At 35.0% G+C, this 18,695-nt stretch overlaps 1 protein-coding gene across 3 annotated transcripts in view; it reads left to right on the top strand.

The window, feature by feature from the left end:
• The window catches only part of LOC113231621 (cytochrome b5-related protein-like), a 32,062-nt gene extending 25,848 nt beyond the window's left edge, over positions 1 to 6,214 (top strand). For all 3 annotated transcript variants that reach the window (XM_026466030.1, XM_026466031.1, XM_026466029.1), the window contains one exon: positions 4,367 to 6,214. In XM_026466030.1, the coding sequence (XP_026321815.1) occupies positions 4,367 to 4,658 (292 nt within the window). In that variant the 3' untranslated portion in view covers positions 4,659 to 6,214. The remainder of the gene's footprint in view (positions 1 to 4,366) is intronic.
• Positions 6,215 to 18,695: the final 12,481 nt, after the last annotated feature.

The following is an 18,695-nucleotide window of genomic DNA, read 5'->3' as shown; positions in this document are numbered from 1 at the left end:
AAACCAAAATCGCACGGTGCGTTCATTAGTAGACCCCTCTCCAAACGCAGCATTGATATTGCGGGCTGTTTCTGCCGCGTTAGTTCCGCGTCGGAACTCGTATTCAAAAATCACTCGAATTTTCGCAGTATCCATCTTTCTTGTCTAAATTGAATAACAAAAACAATTGAAAGTCGATATTCAAATGTTTCATTTAAAAAAAAAAAAATCACAGAAACCATTTGAAAAAAGTTTCATTCGAAAACCTCAAACCATGAAGATTCTATGAAAATTCAAAGAACCTATTGCAATAAAACGGCAATTTCATACTTTAACCCCTAATATTAATATGAATAAAGTACCAAATAATATAAAAGTTACCAGGGCTCCGTCACTCGCTCAAGGTTGTGCGATGAGTAACTACCGCTGAGTGCGCCGACGACGGCGCAAGCGCTCATACAAGTCTTTCATTTATGGGCATTCGGCTCCGCACGACTGCACACGGCGAGCAACGTTATTTTCACTTCTCTGAGCGCGTGCTTAAGTTCCTTTTTCCTCGTAGTGAGCACCTGGTGTCATTAGTCAGATTTAGTAGGCTTGTAGAGTGATGCCCGAGTGACGTATGTGTTACACAGTAACAATTAAGTAATCTGTAGAATAGATATTAACTTAGCTATGTACTAAATTAATGTAATGTAATATAAGTATAAAAATATGCCTTATATACAAATTTAATTTTATCTACACTTACACATTAAATATTGTCCGCCCGTAGCGAGTAGATTGTGAGGAGGTAATTATGACTATAAGATCTGAATGTCCACCACCTTTAGACAATAAATGAATTGTATTTTTTACACTATGTAAATAATTAATCGGCACTCACATTTTATAAACACTTTATATAACATTAAATAAAAGAAATAATGTGCTTATAATATAAATGAGGCGCAAAAGTGGTGGGTTACACCATTCAACTTTTTTTTTACTCTAAAGACTGTATATATATTAGCTATTTTGAGGGCTTTGTTCTGTACGCCCTCCAGACGCTTAGAATGAAGTAGTAGGGTGACCAGACGATGCTGCCGCTGGCATACTCAAGAGTGCTTCTAATTAAAGCATAAACAGTCTAATAAGGGTCTTCGGGTTTTTAGAGGTAAATTAAAGAATAATTTGTTCCTTTTACTTTACCAAGAGGGTTATTTGTTCAAGATAGAGGGATACTATTTTCATAAAGTTACAATTTGAAGTTTGGAATCACAAATATTAATTTAATAGTTGCTAGCTGAGTGCTCGACCCAAAATAGAATAAGTTCATTCGAATCACGAACACATTTTTCCGAATTTTCTGCTATACGAAAATCAGTCACGTACTATCTGGACTATTAGGTATTCAACGTGTGCGTTGTGTGTCAATTTAAATAAACTATCCATTCTACATTTGATACCCAAAATGAAATAAACTCGTAGGTAATAAAATCGAGTAACTATCAATATTTGAAAACTTTTTACAAAGTGCCACTGAAAGAAAAAACTGTTTTTTTTGCATGTGCAAATAACCGTCTTTTCAGCAGGTGTGTCACTTATTTAATCAAATATAAACATATTTGTTGAAACAACTGACCCATCTGATATTTTAAGATGGATCTAATACTTCAGAAGCTTTTACGCGCGTATATACCGTACAAAAGGTATATCGCAATCTAATGAATAATTATGGAACATACGCGGGTCACACAACGACATACAAACAGATGTTCATTTATATATAAAATATACATTTTTAATTTGTTTACTATAATGAATAAATGGCCTTAGAGTAATATCCTGCCATTTGACTACAAGCCTTTAAATGGATTGTTTGGTATTACAAACAGTGTAAGATTATCTTGTCTAATGTCTAAAGAAAATGAAAGTGTTTTACCAAAAAAAGTTAAAATTTTAAAAAAATAACTACATTACTACACCTTTCTCTTACAAAATTGGGTTATTGACTGGAAAATTAGTAGATAAGTGACAACATTTCTTTTTATTTTTGCTTTTTTCTCCATCAAATTATTTTCTAATTACGATACTAAACAACTACCTCAAATATTTATTTCCAACTAGCCGACGTCTTATGTACAATACAAAAAAAACTCTGTATTTTGATTATTGACTAATTTTTGTACAGTACTATTGTAAAAGTTGCGTGGGCACACCTTCATTTTATTCGTAATGTTAAACAGATACGTGGCAATATGTTTTTTCTAAGCCATGTACCGGTATTAGTAGTATATATGTAAGTAATCTCTTAATCGATTTTTAGGGAGTCGTACAATACAATATACAATTCAAATTAAATAAATAGTAATGCATATAAGAACAAAATACAGAAACAAACAAAAGGCAAAAAATAAGGTCCTAGTTCCATCATTATCATCAGCTTACACGCGTCCACTGCTGGACATAAGCCTCCCCTTGAGCACGCCAACTCTCCCGGTCATGTGTCGCCTGCATCCATCCGCTGCCGGCCACCTTTCTCAGGTCATCCGTCCGTCTTGCCACAGTCCTACACTGCGTTTTTCTTGACGTGATCGCCACTCTAGAACAAGTCTGCTCCATCGGCCACCAGCCGTCCTGCAAACATGTCCGTCCATCTTCATCATAACATAAGTTGTTTTAAAGCTTACGTATAGTCTATTTTATTTTGTTAGTTGCCCCGATTTTATTTCCCGTGTGTAGACCGCATGCGCGAAATAAGTGTACAAAAACTTCATTTAATTACATCCTAATTTTTTGTACATTATTGTGACCTGTTGTACGTTGACGTCAACTGTAGTTATATTTAACTGCGATTCTTTTGTTTCGAGATTTTTTGTGCCTTTACATTAAAAAATATCTTTGTAGTGTTTTCAGACATCGTCAAAATGTATTTAACGTTACAACAAACTACTTCAGAAAAAAAAAATTATCATTCGTTGAATTTATATCTTTAATGTGGTAAAACTATTGTTACCAAGAAAATAAAACATGTTATCGTTAAGAGTAACATCAGCTGAATTGTGGTTACAATTTGTGTCACCAAGTGTAATTGACTTCTCAGAAGTTATTTTCCCCTTGTAAGGAATTAATTTACTGAATAAGTAACAATGTCATCTCGTCGACCTCACGTGTAACGTCGGAACGTAAAATCAATTAATAGTGCGTATTTATTATGACCTTCGTCATCTTCTTCAAGTTTGTAGTAATTTTGTTTCGGTATGAGAAAAATTATCATGAACCCGTTCACTTAAATAGTAAATAAAGTCACTATTTTTCTTGGCGTAGTGCTTATATTGCTTCAATATAAAATATTCAATGTAAACCATTTTTTGTCAGTACGTTGTTGATACTTCTCTATGGACAAGCAGTGGGCGGCAAATGCACACAGAGAGCACCATAGCAAAACGTGGTATCCCGTACTATCATATACTGATATTCAATTTTACTGTAAACGCCGTTACTGTCTATGAACGGGTCAAACCGTTTGATGACCTGTTAGGTTTTGTATCAATTAAGCTCCTTGTGAAAGAGTTCGTCCAGGGAAATACTGCCACCTTACTTATTTCTACCGCCAAGTAGTAATGGGGCACTATTGCGATCTGTATGTTATGTACGCTACCGAAAAATCGGGTCTAACCCTTATAAAATCATTGAAAAGGACGGCGGCGATACACGAATTCCAAAGAAAGAGCATCGAAAATTGATTTGACACGCCTTGTGATAATTATGAAGAGTCCTACATCTAGGTCATTAGATTGGTCGAAGTGTGTTTTATAGAAACATTGCATCTTATCTAAATATAATATAATTAGTTTGTAAACTATTGAAATCTGCGTTTTTAATGTAAAGAAAGGAATATTTTAATTTTGTTACCGCTGGTTTAAATTTTAATTGTGTTTAATTTTAAAATTTTTAGAAGAAAGCAATTTTAAGGCAATTTGTTTTAAATTAAATATAAATTATATAACATAAATCCCCAGCTCTGTAGGGTTACATAGCTGGATTTTATATTACATTAAGAACTTTCACATTACCTGTGTGACTCAATTATGTGTGATTAAACGAAGTATCAGTAGAGCTAATACTTATTTCTGCCACCAGGCAGTAATATGACCATTACTGCGTTCCGGTTTTGAAGCGTATACTGGTGCAATTACTGGCCATGGAACTTGCCAACTTATTTCAGGGTGACGGAAGTAGTGACAGTGCGCTCAGATGTTTGCAATTTAAAGCTCTGAGTGGCACTGCAATTGCTATGAACCGGCGTGTCGCTTATCATAAAGCCACGACTTGTTTATCCTATCACTAGTATCATAAAAAGAAAATTTATTTTACACTTACAATCCCTTTCTATTTATTTCAGAGAGGAATACATGGACTTCGGAATTCACCAATTGGACACAATAGTAGAACGCATCGAATACGCTGGGAACCACTTCAAGTCCATCACGAGGTTCGGTGATCACGCCTTACACCATCTATTCCCGACACTGGACCACGCCGAGCTCAAATACCTCTACCCAACTCTCATAGAGCATTGTGAAAAATTTGAAACTCATCTCCGTACAAATACGTTTTATGAAGCCCTAATAAGTCATAGTAAACAAATAATTAGGAAGCGACCTAATAATTTTAAGGACAATAAACTGCATTAGGACTAGTTTTAGCTGTAAAATAGGGTTATTTTTTGTCTAGTCCCTTATATAAAATAAAACCGATCCCCCAGGGATAGGTTTCATTTTATATAGTTTTATTTTCCCATCGGATCCCCAATGCCCCTGCATGATTAAGAATAAATATGAATATTTTATTCCCACCTGATACCCTAATACTTACAAGTTTATTTTTGGTAGGTACTGTGGTACAGTCATCAAGAAAAACTATTTGAGGGTTGTGCTGTATTTTATTTAGTTTATTATAAATGAACTAATATATAGAAACGAACTATAATACAATAACAACTTTAGTGATCAAGGTATAACCCTTTGTTATTTTCTTAAATACTACTTAATACTGAGTTTTGTTAGTTGTGATTCGCAATATGTCAAAATTAATGACCTGTCACAAAAAAGAATTGATAATGTGATAATTATAACATTTGATCATAATTGATCAATAGATGAATATTTGATTTCAAAACTTCTTTTCTCTTGACTGTACAAGTACAATGAGGGGATTCGTTGGGATTTGCAAAATATAGAGGGGATCACAAGAGATTTAAAATTGTGGATCAGTGGATCAGTTTAGGGGATCATATGGTAATAACCCGTAAAATATTAGTTAAAAACTAAAATAAAGTTCCAGGTAGTAAATGATTATATTTAGTTACAAATTCAAATACAAATACAAATACTAAGTGTACTTGTCTCCCAGTTGACTGACAAACATCAGTAGACAGTATATTTGTTTACCCTCTTTCACTGTCGACCACTATCTTCATCTTGACTTCATGCGGCGTTACTATTGTCATTCTTCCCGACACATTCATTGTATCTGAACGTAAAACTGGAAATAGTCAACCCGTGGCTATAGAATTTGTAATCGCTCGAGAAAAAATCAAAAGCATGCCATGGTAACATATCATAAGTAGTGATAGTCGTCATTAAAAAAGACTACGAAAATCTTGAAATATATAACAATTTATTAAAGCAGAGATAACACTGGTCGTAGGGTTCTGTGTCTAACCAGACCCCGCCTGGGTAAACCGCCTAATTCCCAATGCGGGACTGATAATCTATCTTTCGGGTCAGTCTTTCTATTTTATAAGTTGTTTCTACTATTTATACAATTACTTATTTATACAATTACTTATTTTTTAATATTGTATACAGAGGTGAATAGGGACATAAAAGCATGATTATTTGCTCAACAAAGTAATAGATTCAAAAGTATCAATTAGTATTTATGTTAGCAAGAGTATCAGGCTGTGGGCTAAGCTTAGTTGTACGTTTAGTATGTAAATATTCACCCAGATACATAATTCGCACCACCTTGCATTTTTAAATACAAAAATATAATTGGAATCAAAGAAGTTTTCCCCGGTTTTACAAATTCAACATTTCAACAAGGACGTACGAAAATGACGTTTAGTATTACTAATTCCCAAATTGCATAATAGCTTTTCATTAAAATAATTATTAATATAAAGATCGAACACTAAGAAAAACATTCTTCGATCCATCTGGATTCGAACTAAGCCACGGAAAGAACCTTATGATTTTTTCTAAACATGTGCTTGTTGCAGATCGTTGTTTTTTAATTTTAACGACATTTTTTGCCGTAATAATAAAAAAAAATTAATATCATGGTGGTCAAGCACCGTGATATTTTTTTAACTTAAAAAGCTTTTGATTAATCAAACATTTATTTTTAATGCAAAGTGACTCGAATTATGTGTCCGGGAGTGTAGTTCGTGTATGTAAATAAACAAATAAGTATTATACATTTTGTGAACTTATTTGACTACCTTCAGAAATGAAATGCATTCTTATAAGTTTCAGTTATACTTCTTCTTATCGTATCGCTGGCGCTTGTAATAAAAATATTTTATTTTGAGATAATTACAATCCATATTTAAAATTATATTATTATCACATTATACTTAAATTTTAAATATTAAAACTGAATTTAAAAATTGAAAATAAAAATTAAATTGAACATTACAGTGGTAGGTAGGCTCCTTTCGTACAATATAATACATAGTTTTACTATTACACTAAAACCTTATGATTTAAAGAATTGCATAAATATAAACTATAATTAAAACTTGTAGTGCTAAAAATTTTGCTAAACATTTGCAGCTTTTATATACAAAAACGAAGTTAAGAAGTCAAAATTAATCTGTACGATCTTTTAGGTTAGATACGACCACTTAAGTAGTTTTCAAACTGTAAATCTTATATACAACAAATTTACTTGCAGACGGACAGAGTCGCGCCAGACGCAAACTAAGTTCTGAAAGACTTTCGTCTAATTTGTGGTTGCGAAGGAAATAAATAGAGTACAATGCTTTCCTCTTAGTGGCTCGCTCTGCAAATAAACCTTCAAAAACTTAGGTTCCTTTCAACTCTAAATAAAAACTTGGACAACTCAGTTTATTGAAGTGTCGGAGGGGTCGTGTAGAAGTAATTAGGCACATCTAAGGCTCAATTTATATTGCGGCGCAACGGAATGGAAGCGAATTTTTGTAACGATATTGTATATATAGCATAATGAATTTATATACTACACAGAGTATAAAGTTTATTAAGCCGCATTAGGCAACGGACAAGAAACGTACGAAAATGTCAAAGTGCCTTGTGTTGTTTTTTTTTTATTTTACTAGCAGTAGAAGAAATGCCAGATTTTCTGCCGCTAATTGGTAACGTGACCGATGTATATGAGATCTTGGCCTGTAATGTCGTTAAATCGCGAAGAGTGAAAAAAGGAAGGGAGGCCTTTGCCGTGCAGTGGGACAGTAATGGGACTTGTCACTTTACGTCTCAGGATTGCGGACGCAGTGGCAATGCCCGTCAGATCTTTGCGATTAAAGCCAGCGCTTTACGTTTTTTAATATTTTTTAAATTTTTTTAAGATCTTAAGAAACTTAAGCGTGCCAGTCAGAACTGGCACGCTTAATATCAGACGCACGACTGGTTCGTACCTGGTATCTTAAAAAGAAAATTAAACGCAAGCTAACAAAAAAAATGTTTTGCTAAATTCCAATTAAATAACAATATAATTTATTCGAAATATTTTCCACTTCTAAAAGACTACGATTGTTCTAGACGAACCATTCCTATCCTTATTGTTAGCGGCCCGCGGGCGACGTGCAAATTTAATAGCGCCTGCAAAGAACTTGTAGCAATAAACCAAGTACATTTCATTGCCATGCTTTTAAATTCCACCGCACATTACAACTTCTATTTAATTTTCTCTAAAAACCCTTTTCATAAAATGCGGAATGGGATCTTCACACACATAAAATTAAGGTATTATGCCGTAAAGTTGGGATGAGTACAGTTCTACCCTCATTATACTGTCTCATATTTCCACTCTGTAATACTACAAAACTGACAAATCACCTTTCGTGGTTATTTACGATACTGTAAGCTTCATATCCTTTTCACAATAACAGTGTTTTTTTCTAGGCACCTAATTTTTATATTACCCACTAAAGTTTGTAAGGAACATAAACATTTTTTTCCATTTATAATTTTTATGTCCTATATAATCCTCTATTGAAAATAAATATCTCACCGTGGATTTACCATACATTATAATCACAGTAAAATTACAGTAACTATACGTTGAGGCTCTGCTATCACCTCTTTTCTGTACAAAAGACTTCTTCTTCTTCTTAGAGTGCCTCTTCAATGCTGCAGGTTGCAAATCAGTCATTCCGTCAGCTTCTACCAAAGACACCTGCGCAGAAAACTTTCCAATTGAATGGGCTGATCCGGCTCGCTCGTGATTGTAGATATGTCGGTTTTTCAAGCAGCAGTAGAGCGCCTTGTGAAACAGTTCGTCCAGAGAAGTACTGCCACCTTACGTATTTCTGCCGACAAGCAGTATCTTTAGCATTACTGCGTTCCGATTTTGAAGGGTAAGGGTGCTGGTGGCAGGAACATGGGACTTATCAACTTATGTCTCAGGATAACGGGCGCAATGGCAATTCCCCTCAGATCTTGGCGACTTTTTTTTTGCGAAAACTCTGAGTGGTACTGCAACTGTTATGGACAGGTGTGTTGCGTACTATCAGGCGCACGACTTGTTGGTCTCGTCATTTGCTATTATATAAAAAAAGAAGTTTAATCAACCAAAACAAAAACCTATGTGGCGAAACACAAAAAAAAATTGCACTAAGGTTGAAAATAATCCTTTATCATCATGCAACACATTCGCTACTTAGGTAAGCCGGCATTAATATTCATAAGCTGGGACCGGGACTTTTGACCGTATAATCTCATTATTCTTAATAATGTAGATAATCGCGAAATTTGTTCTTTCGTCGGGGTCATTCTTATTATTACGCGAGTAGATAATGCTTGACCTTTTGTTTATAAGCCCTTTACGTGGAAATATGGACTAAAAGACTTGTGTTTATTATAATTTAAATGTGGTTTCCAGCCGTAAATAATATACATGTTAACCGTAACAGGCATGAGGTGATACAGAAGAAAACAGAATAACGTGTTTTTTGTTTAGGATGCTACAATCGTCTTTATGTTATATGGTGAAGTTAGTTCCAGCAAATCCCGTATGCGGACTTCGAAATATAAGTACATTTTTTTTATAATATCAAGAAACGGACGAACGAGTAGTGCGCCTGATGGTAAGCTACACGCCTGTCCATAACCGTTGCAGTGCCACACTTAAACCGCAAAGATCTGAGAGGCACAGCCATTGCGCCCGTCACCCTGAGACATAAGTTGGCAAGTCCCAGGAGCCTGTAACTTCACCAGCACCCGTACTCTTCAAAACCGGAACACAGTAATGCTGACATTACTGCTTGGCGGCAGAAATAGATGACGTGGTAGTACTACCCTGGACGAATTCTTTCACAAGGAGCTCAACAGTTACTATTATGTGCGTTAAGTAACTAAATTAACTTAACTAGTCTATTAAGTACGTTGATATGGATTCATTTCTAATTATGATGTCAGTTTAGTTAGTAGTTAGTAGACGAGACAACATGACAAGATAACAACAACTATATGGAAAAGAACCTAAATGATAGCACAGTGTTTTTTTTTATCAAATTTCCTTACCTTGTTTGAATAAAACTTTTCCTTAAAATCTACTCAACGTGACAAAGGACCTGTGATCGAGCGGGCGCGTCGAGTATAATGCAAAATAAAACTTATTTTGAAAGCCGTAGAAAATATAAACATCAAAGACACGAACTATGAACGAACTCCGTTTTAATGTGAAGACTTTTATAAAAGTCGATATAATTAAAAAAGAATTATAAAGTTCACACGCTATTCTGATAACGTATCAGCAAACATTTGTACTGCTGCTGAAGATGCTCCATCAATTCACGCCAAGAGTTTTGCTTTATCGTAGTAGTCTTTGCCATGTCCTGTATATCCTAAACGATATAAGCAGGACATTTTTAGAAGTATCTTCAGAGTGTACCTTTCTTGTCGTGCAACTGACAAACCTATGACAACATATATATATCTACCTTACGTTTAAAAACAAAACTTGGAAACCGAGAGTTGTCCCATGGGCGTCGTGGCTCTCTTATTCAGTACATGGGTACCTATTTACCTTTGAGGGTACAGAACGGTAATTAAAGGCCATGCCGCATGTTATACATACCTAAAACTTGTGATCGGTATGTATCTGAAACTCAAATTATCGGTGGTGGTCAGTAACTAATTTATAAGCTCTTTTCCTGTTACTAACAGATAATGGAAATTGTTGTCAGAAATAAAAGAATTTTGTTTATTTTATTTTATTTATTTAAAATAAATGTAGGTACAGGTTGTCTTCAATGAATACTTATGCCGTTGTTAAATTATTGTAGGTAATATTACATCCACTTAAAGAGAGGTTATACCAGCCGATCCATGAAGAGAATAGATAATTACGTATTTTGAAATAACATGTTTTACAATTTGTTTTATAAAGCTGCTGTAAAATATTAGTACCGAATATCAATTACAACTTTATTAAGCCATAAACCTTTTACTGCATTAAGACTTTATTTTATAAGTGTACACCGAAAATTCGAAAAATAAATAGGTACCAAACATTAATATATTGTTAGATTATGACAATTATGCTCATTTTTCATAAGCGACGTAATAATAATATTTGTTTATTTCTCGCAGAATAAACAATCTGTTGTTCTGTGCGACACGGAAGGAAATTATTTTAGATAATCTGCATAAGATATTTTGCTTCATGTAAACATTATTTTTAAAAGTACGAGTATTTAATGATTTCAAAGACTTTAAAAATTGCTTGTCTATGCTGAAGATTTTTTTTTAAAGTGTTCGTAGATGTATATCTTTGTTATTAACAATTATAATAAACTGCTTAATGGAGCAATCAACAAAAAATAATAGAATATCATAGCAGTAAAATATCGTGACATTCAATAAAAACTTGAAAAGTGCGTGTAGGTACTGATTTCAATAATTTATTATTCATTAAACATCTTTGTGTGTAAGGCTTGTAAAAGACGAAAAGCTCTACATTACGCCCACAATGGAAAAGTTGAATATGAAATTAAACTAAATGTGGTTTCTACGCCATGGATCCAATTGATTATTGTATAAGGTAAATAAGAGTAACACCATATTCACGTTATAGGTTTACACGTGTGAAAATCAAGACGAGCAGATAGGAAATGAAAATGAACTAGAATAGTTCCTGCATTCAAAAATATTTAGTTATTTTGACGAAGTGGCGTCCAGTTATCAGTTGGTATTATTAATATATCAGAAATATAAATAAACACTTTTACATTTTTCCCGTTGTATTATCCTAACACATTGTAATTATGTATGTATGTAAGCGTTGTGTTCTACAACAAATTACAAATTTTAAACAAATTTATAACTTATTAATTATCTTATTATTATTATTATTATTATACTACTTACTATATTACCTTATTAAATTAGTTATTTATTATATAAATTTACCTATTTCTGCTGCCCAACAGAAATGAGAGCATTATTGCTGGTGAAATTACAGGCACATGGCCTCCTCCGCTGCCTTCGTGGCCGAAAGGTTACCATGCCGGACTGTCACGCAGAGGTCACTATTATTATTACTATGATCATCATCACCACCACCACCACCACCACCATCATCATCATCATCATCATCACCATATAAATACGTTGTTGTCAAAAATTTGATGCAGGTGAAATACCTAATAGTTTTACATTTACTATACATGACTTTCAAATAAATCTTTCCACGTGGCTCTTAATATAATGGGGTTCTCATTATCGCCCACTAATGGCTGCCACGTAAATTACTCACGACTTAAATTTACCTACATGTATGTGTACATTGTTTAGTATGAGCCGCACAGAATAACAAATAGCCGCGTAAAGGAGACGACGACATAGTGAACGACCTTAATAAGGTGAGTAGATCCCAAGCTCCCAGTAGAAATTATGTAAATTATTACAAAAATTGATTCGCGCAGAAAAGAAAGTCAATGATTAAAAAAAAAGACGTCGAACGTAGATTCAACTTCCAAAAACGTCTTACAATTTCCCTCCATCGGAGCGGAATGAATCTAAATTAAAGACGAGTCTCCAAAGAAAACTTAACACTTATTGGGGCCCTTGCTAGCTTTAAATCGCACTCAAAAAGTAGCCACATTAATATTAATACTGTGGACCCAACACTCCGAACGAGCAAGAGCTACGTTAACAGATAATTTTGTTTGCTTTTACTAGTTTAGCGTTCATTGCCTGTTGCTTGGAAAATAGACAACATTATCCGGATTAGATGCAAGCAGTGGTCTCGGCGTTAAAAATAATTCAGCTGTACCGTAAACACAAGACACGAATTCGTAGAATGTCGCGAAGCCATGTATAGTACTAGCAGTCGTAAACTCTACAGATAAAATGAAACCGAACACTGTTTGCGGTACCCGCGGGAGTCAGTTGGCCCCCTGCTTGAAAGGATTTTAATATTATAAAAGGATCCCTGGTCAAAACATGCCCGTATTGTCAAACCCTCGCGAAAGTAAATTTTCGGTAAGGTTAGGGTTGGGAACGAAGTGAGAGTTCACAGTTTGCTGAGTTTTCGCCTTTGTGGACTTTTCAAATAAGTTTACATTGGCAAGTTAAATTAGAGATTTTTTTGCTAACCGTAGTCATCTCACTTTTCTCTAGTGAAGAATATCTGACGTAACTCACTACAAATACACTATTTACTACATAGGTAGACACCCATCCAGTAAATAGTGTAGTTCAGTTTACTTATGTAAGGATGAATTCATAGCAGTAATTATCCCAATTCCCCCATTCATTTTATTGACACAAATCAACTACACACCAACAAGCGCAAAACAAACACAAATGAACACTTAACGTAATAGTATGCCATAAACAAACCCTTTATAAAGCATCTCCAGTAACAAATTACGCCGATTTCTTTTGAGGCCCTTTCACGTTAAACCAACAAAATTCATACTGACAGGCGCCGAAAAGTCCAAAAATTTAAATGGGGGTTAATGTACTGCTACTTCAGTTATAATGGTTGAACCTTTTAGGAAGGTCTAAGGGGAAAAAGTCCCTAATTTACTGACTCATTTGCCCCTATGTCCCTAAAAACGAGTAATTAGGATTTCCCTCAGGAGAACCGCCTCCGTAACACGGCGTTGAATAATTGGAGAATAACAGGAAGTAATTTTTTCTTGCCTTAATTAAGTCTATGAAATTAAGTTACAGCAATTTTTCACGGTATACAAAACTGCTAAACTGTCCAAAGGTTCACTTGAAATGAAATATGAATTCCAAGGCGAGAAACATGTGATTTTAAGTCTTATGTACCTGTAGCTGCGCTGGTCCTCCCTAGTCTTGAATCCGGAGCATAGAAATGCAATTTCGCGACAGGCATTTCGTGGGCAGGTACTATAAGTAAATTGAAGCCTTCCCAGCATCCCTTCAGTTTTATTTGCAAGCGAAGATTGCAGCTAGCCCCATTCCTTATTTTATTGACCAATTTTTTTTTGTTTAAACCTTTTCTTCACGCCTTTTTCCCACTGTGATAGGCAGAGACAACAGCCTTCAACTTACCACTATTCTGGCACGCATGCTTCCTTCAACACGCATCAATACTTAATTTCGTACATGCTCGTCGACTAAGGATACTCTTGACCTAATCTTTCTTTAGGACGTCCTCTACTTGGTCACACTCGCCTTATAAATCTGTTACGTCAATCTTCTTTCATCGATTGTTTCACGTGTCCGAACCATCAATCCCTTTATCTTTTGTTCGTGTGTTTTTATTTGCTCCTTTATTACACTGTTCCTGTTAATTAATTTACCTTTTATTTGTAATAAAGGTAAGCCCTTAAACGCCATTGATTGACGAAAACTAGTCGGCTGCGGGTAGCGGCTACTGGCCGCCATTGCTTGCACGTAAAAAGAACCCAGAAGGTGTTCATATTTTTATTGAATTGGTATTCAATTATTTTTATGTGAAATTACTCCACTAGTTTGTTATAATTATTAATACAAAGATCGAACACTCAGAAAAAATTCCTTCGATCCGGCCGGATTCGAACCGACGTCTTCTAGCACACCGTGCCAGACGCTAACCCTCAAAGTGCTAACGCGTCGACTTTGCTGATAATATCCAAAGAGCATATACATAAATAAATCTACCTATTTATGTACTATATTTCAGTCGTTTTGAGCACTGAAAGAACTGTGGTTGTTGAAAGTTTCATTATAAATATACTATTGAGGCAAAGTTTCATAGCCTTGAACACCGCCGCCGTGCTTATAAGAATTCTACAGGATATACCTGTTATCACGGAGAGGGTGCGATGGAATTGCACGAATTAATTCCGCCCGTGATTGTGGATATTCCAAACATTCGCACAAATGTATATGGCGAACGGCTATGGAGTGGAATTCCTTACCTGCAGACATAATCCCTGAACGCTATAACTTGGACCTTTTCAAGGCGAGAGCAAATAGGCATTATTTAAGTGTGCATGCTCCATCGTCGACCTCATCGTCACTTTCCATTAAGTTAGATGTAGGTGAAATGCACATTTTGACATTAAATATAAGTTGTCTATGTACAGTTTTATATTTTTTTTGTGCGTGAGCAATAGAGAGTCTATCTATCGATCTGTCTGTCTATCTATCTGCCTCCATAGCCGAATGGTTACCATACTGGACGGTCACACATAGGTCCCGGGTTCGATTTCTGGGCCGAGAGAAATATTTGTATGGCCTACATTTATTTATCTCTTGACTTTGGGTATATTTTGTGGTTGTCTACCTATGCGTGTGTGTCCATGCCACCCGCGATACAGGGTTTTCCTAGTACGGGGCTATGAGTGTGTACATTATTATTATATGATTAATCCTCCTTTTTGCATTATTTCAAAATAGAGTTTTTTCGTCGATAATTACAAAGTAAATCTTTCTTGTTAGAAGGTTATGCACCCCTGCGCTTTTATAAAGTAACCAAATACTATTTGCGCATGATGAATATGAATCAATTCGCCCCATACCTTAAAAATTACCCTTACGATATTGCAGTAGTTATGACAAGTTTTTAAAAAAAACTGATAGAAGTTAAAACAATGAGGAAATGGAAGCGGCTACGCGTAAAAACACAAAACAATGAAACGTTGGAACCAGCTTACCGTCACTTTGCTGAATTCTCCCACGAAATTAATAGTCGATTGTTATGGCTTTTGCAATTGCTAATAATTCATAGCATGTAACTCTAGGAAAATAAAAATCTGCATGTAAACGTACCTTTTACTCGTATGACGAAGTTCTCGGGTAATATAAATATAATTGAATATAGTCCCACCTTACCTAGTTCTGTTGCCCTGGTATGACCCAGCCCCATAAACGTTGGTTCGAGTCCTAACAGATCGCAGAAGTTTTCTTTGTGTTCGATCTTTGTATCGACTCGCCTGTCCACGACAGCTGTAGTGTCGCTCAGGGCTTTCAATCGCTAGGATCTGAGGGGTACTGCCACTGCGCCCGTCACCCTGAGACGTAAGTTAACTAGTCCCATGTGCTTATAATTTCACCAGCACCCTTACCCTTACACATTACTGCTTGGCAGCAGAAATAGGTAAGATGGCAGTACTTCCCTGGTCGAACTCTTTCACAAGGAGCTTTACTGCTATTACGCTAAGTTATATTGTTTGTTGTTTAAATGAAATTTATGAAAACGTCTTACGAATTTAAGAAATAGTTCAGATGTACGTGTACATACATTTGAATGTACGTAGGTAACAAGAACAAGCGACTGTAACATATGTTCCTATATTTTTGTTTAGAAGTGTGATTTCTAAGAAACCCAATCAACAAAGTAGTAGAGATGATAAACTGAGTCAACCGACAACTAAGATAATAGCGATCTCTACACCATAACTTAATAACTTTGAAACTTTAAAAGCGATTTTGTGAATACCAGACTCATTGTGAAAGAGTTCGTCGAGCGAAATTTACCGCCAAGCAGTAATAGAGAAGCATTACTGTGTTCCGGTTTGGAAGGATAAAGGTACTGGTGAAATTACAAGCATATAATATATAGGCGCAGTAACAATGCCCCTCCGAACTTTGAGATTTAAAGTTCTTAGTAGCACTAGAACTGCTACATATTAGAAATAAAACTCAAGATCATGTTAGAAAACGATATCTTGAACACTTAGAAAACATTCCCTTCGATCTGGCAGGATTCGAACCAACATCTCCTTGCAAACCGTGGCAGACGCTATGCCAACTAAGTCACGGAACAAACCAACGGACATCACGTATTCTTCCGAGTGCTTATTGCAGATTTTTGTTTTGGTTTTTAACGACTTTTTTGCCATCTGTGAGAAATCTATGAAAGTTTTCCTCACTCAGCGAGGTACCTTTACAGTTACCAGCCGCTGACTAGAGATGTCACTTTAATAATTGTAATTAAGTCATATTGGATGTCAGGCAGTTTCACCACCATGATACTGAATTATTTTTTGTGAAATAACTCCACTAGTTTGTTATAATTATTGAACAAAGATCGATAACAGAGCAGTAAAAATTAGTAATTCCATGCATTTTGGGTACGAACAAAACTTTATGGAACAGCCGATTAATGTCCCGCGTTGTAAAGACCGCAATTCATATCTTACCGACTCGAACAAACTGCTCGGGGCGGACAACTTTCGTCACATAGTTAAAGGGGTACATAATAAATGAGTAATCTAGACGTTTCTGTTCTGAATTTTCCCTGGGGAAATATTATTTCACCGTAAATATTTTATTTTTGCCGCATTAGGCGAGTACCAAAAACAGTGCCGCGAATAGTTCTACACACAGAACACGTAAGGTAAATTTGTATTTGTAAGTGTTCTAGGGACCAATTCTCTAACGTTGCGACATTTTCTCGAATTCAGATGCTGCATTCTCTATGTCTACAGAAAATGTTCAATAAAATTTCTATGATAAAAAAGATACCTGGATAGTGTCCTCTAGTACACGTTCCGTTTTAATTGGTTGTATTCGAAATGTAATCGATAAATAATTGTTTACACTTAAATCAAGAGCTGTTTTGATCGAGATAATTGAATGCAACGAGATCCACCTTTGTGTCATTTCAATGTCAAAATAGTGGTTTTGCTAACAGTCAAACCGAAAAGCGAAGAAAAAAACAAAAAAGTTAAGTCGACATTTTGCCGTATAGAATACAATCACTATATTGTCATTTTGTATTTCGTTTCCAAACGACTTCACTCGAAAGCCACGCAGCTTACAGGTTTCTACTGCCTCCGACAATGTTGAACACTGAGACTTGACTTGTGTCTAAAGCGAAATTAAAAATACCATAAACGTATATCGTGTGGAACCGCCATCAAACAATTTTTTTCCAAATTTCTCTCCTATGAAGTTTCCTTTATCACACAAATACCAAGCTCCTGCGGGTTGTAGGTATAAACTAGAGCAAATTGGTATTCATTATCACTGGTAGGGTGTATAATGGGAGATACAATAAGAAATAATCTATTTTCACTTTATATAACAACATATGATATAATTTCTAAGGAAATAATCACTCTCTGTATATATATATAATCTCTGTATATAAATATATATCCGCAAAGGTATAACAACAAAATGCATAATTTCTATACGTATAATAAACTTTCTGTATAGACAAACATTAGATATAATGATTAGGTGACATAATTATTAAACTTTAAGCAGTATATTTAATTGTATATACTAACCTAACCAAAACCCACAGGTAGAGGTCAAACCAACTAACAAATGCAAACCAGTCGGTTCATTTACCATTGCACCTAAACGCCACTGGAATTTTTAATTTTTTTTATTATATTTATAATAAATACATTATACTCAGTGAATGTTATATCTGAAGTATTTATATAAAATGAGCATTATGTCATCGGTATATTAGATTGAAAGTTGTTATCTCAATCGCCTGTTATACCCAGTGACCTTTATATCATGCAAAAATATGTCAAATATCTGTATACCAGAAATTAATTATATCTGTTGAGCGTTATATCGACTAAAAATATGTCATTGTTATTATATATTACGAACCGCACCCTGTCGTAATAGTGATAGCGTGATAGCCCAGTTGGAAGACCAATTGTCTCCTGTGTTGACGACTCAAAGCTCGATTTTCTGCCGAAGCTTGATCCACTTAACACAAATAATCTTTATTTCATAGGTAGGCAAATTACACTTGAAATCATCATACTGATAAAACTCTACTGTTCACTCCTAAATCAGGTTCCCCTGCGAAGAATAAGCCAGAAAGTGTAGGGATTGCTCTTTGTAAATATATATTTGAATACATTTACCATTACAATAATTAATTTAAATATCTTAGATGGAGACTACCTGCAAGAGCTAAACGGGACACTACTATAGATTTTTGTCATCCTAGTACGCATAAGCTGTATAATGTTTAACTTAACTATATAACCTTTACTATAACGTTTTTGTTCCACTATAGTTTTA

The sequence above is a fragment of the Hyposmocoma kahamanoa genome, unplaced genomic scaffold (genome assembly GCF_003589595.1).
Source record: "Hyposmocoma kahamanoa isolate Upper Pololo Valley unplaced genomic scaffold, ASM358959v1 66, whole genome shotgun sequence".
NCBI classification, from domain to species: domain Eukaryota; kingdom Metazoa; phylum Arthropoda; class Insecta; order Lepidoptera; family Cosmopterigidae; genus Hyposmocoma; species Hyposmocoma kahamanoa.
Note: the sequence above shows the minus strand (reverse complement) of the source record. Positions and strands in the feature narration are given on the sequence as shown.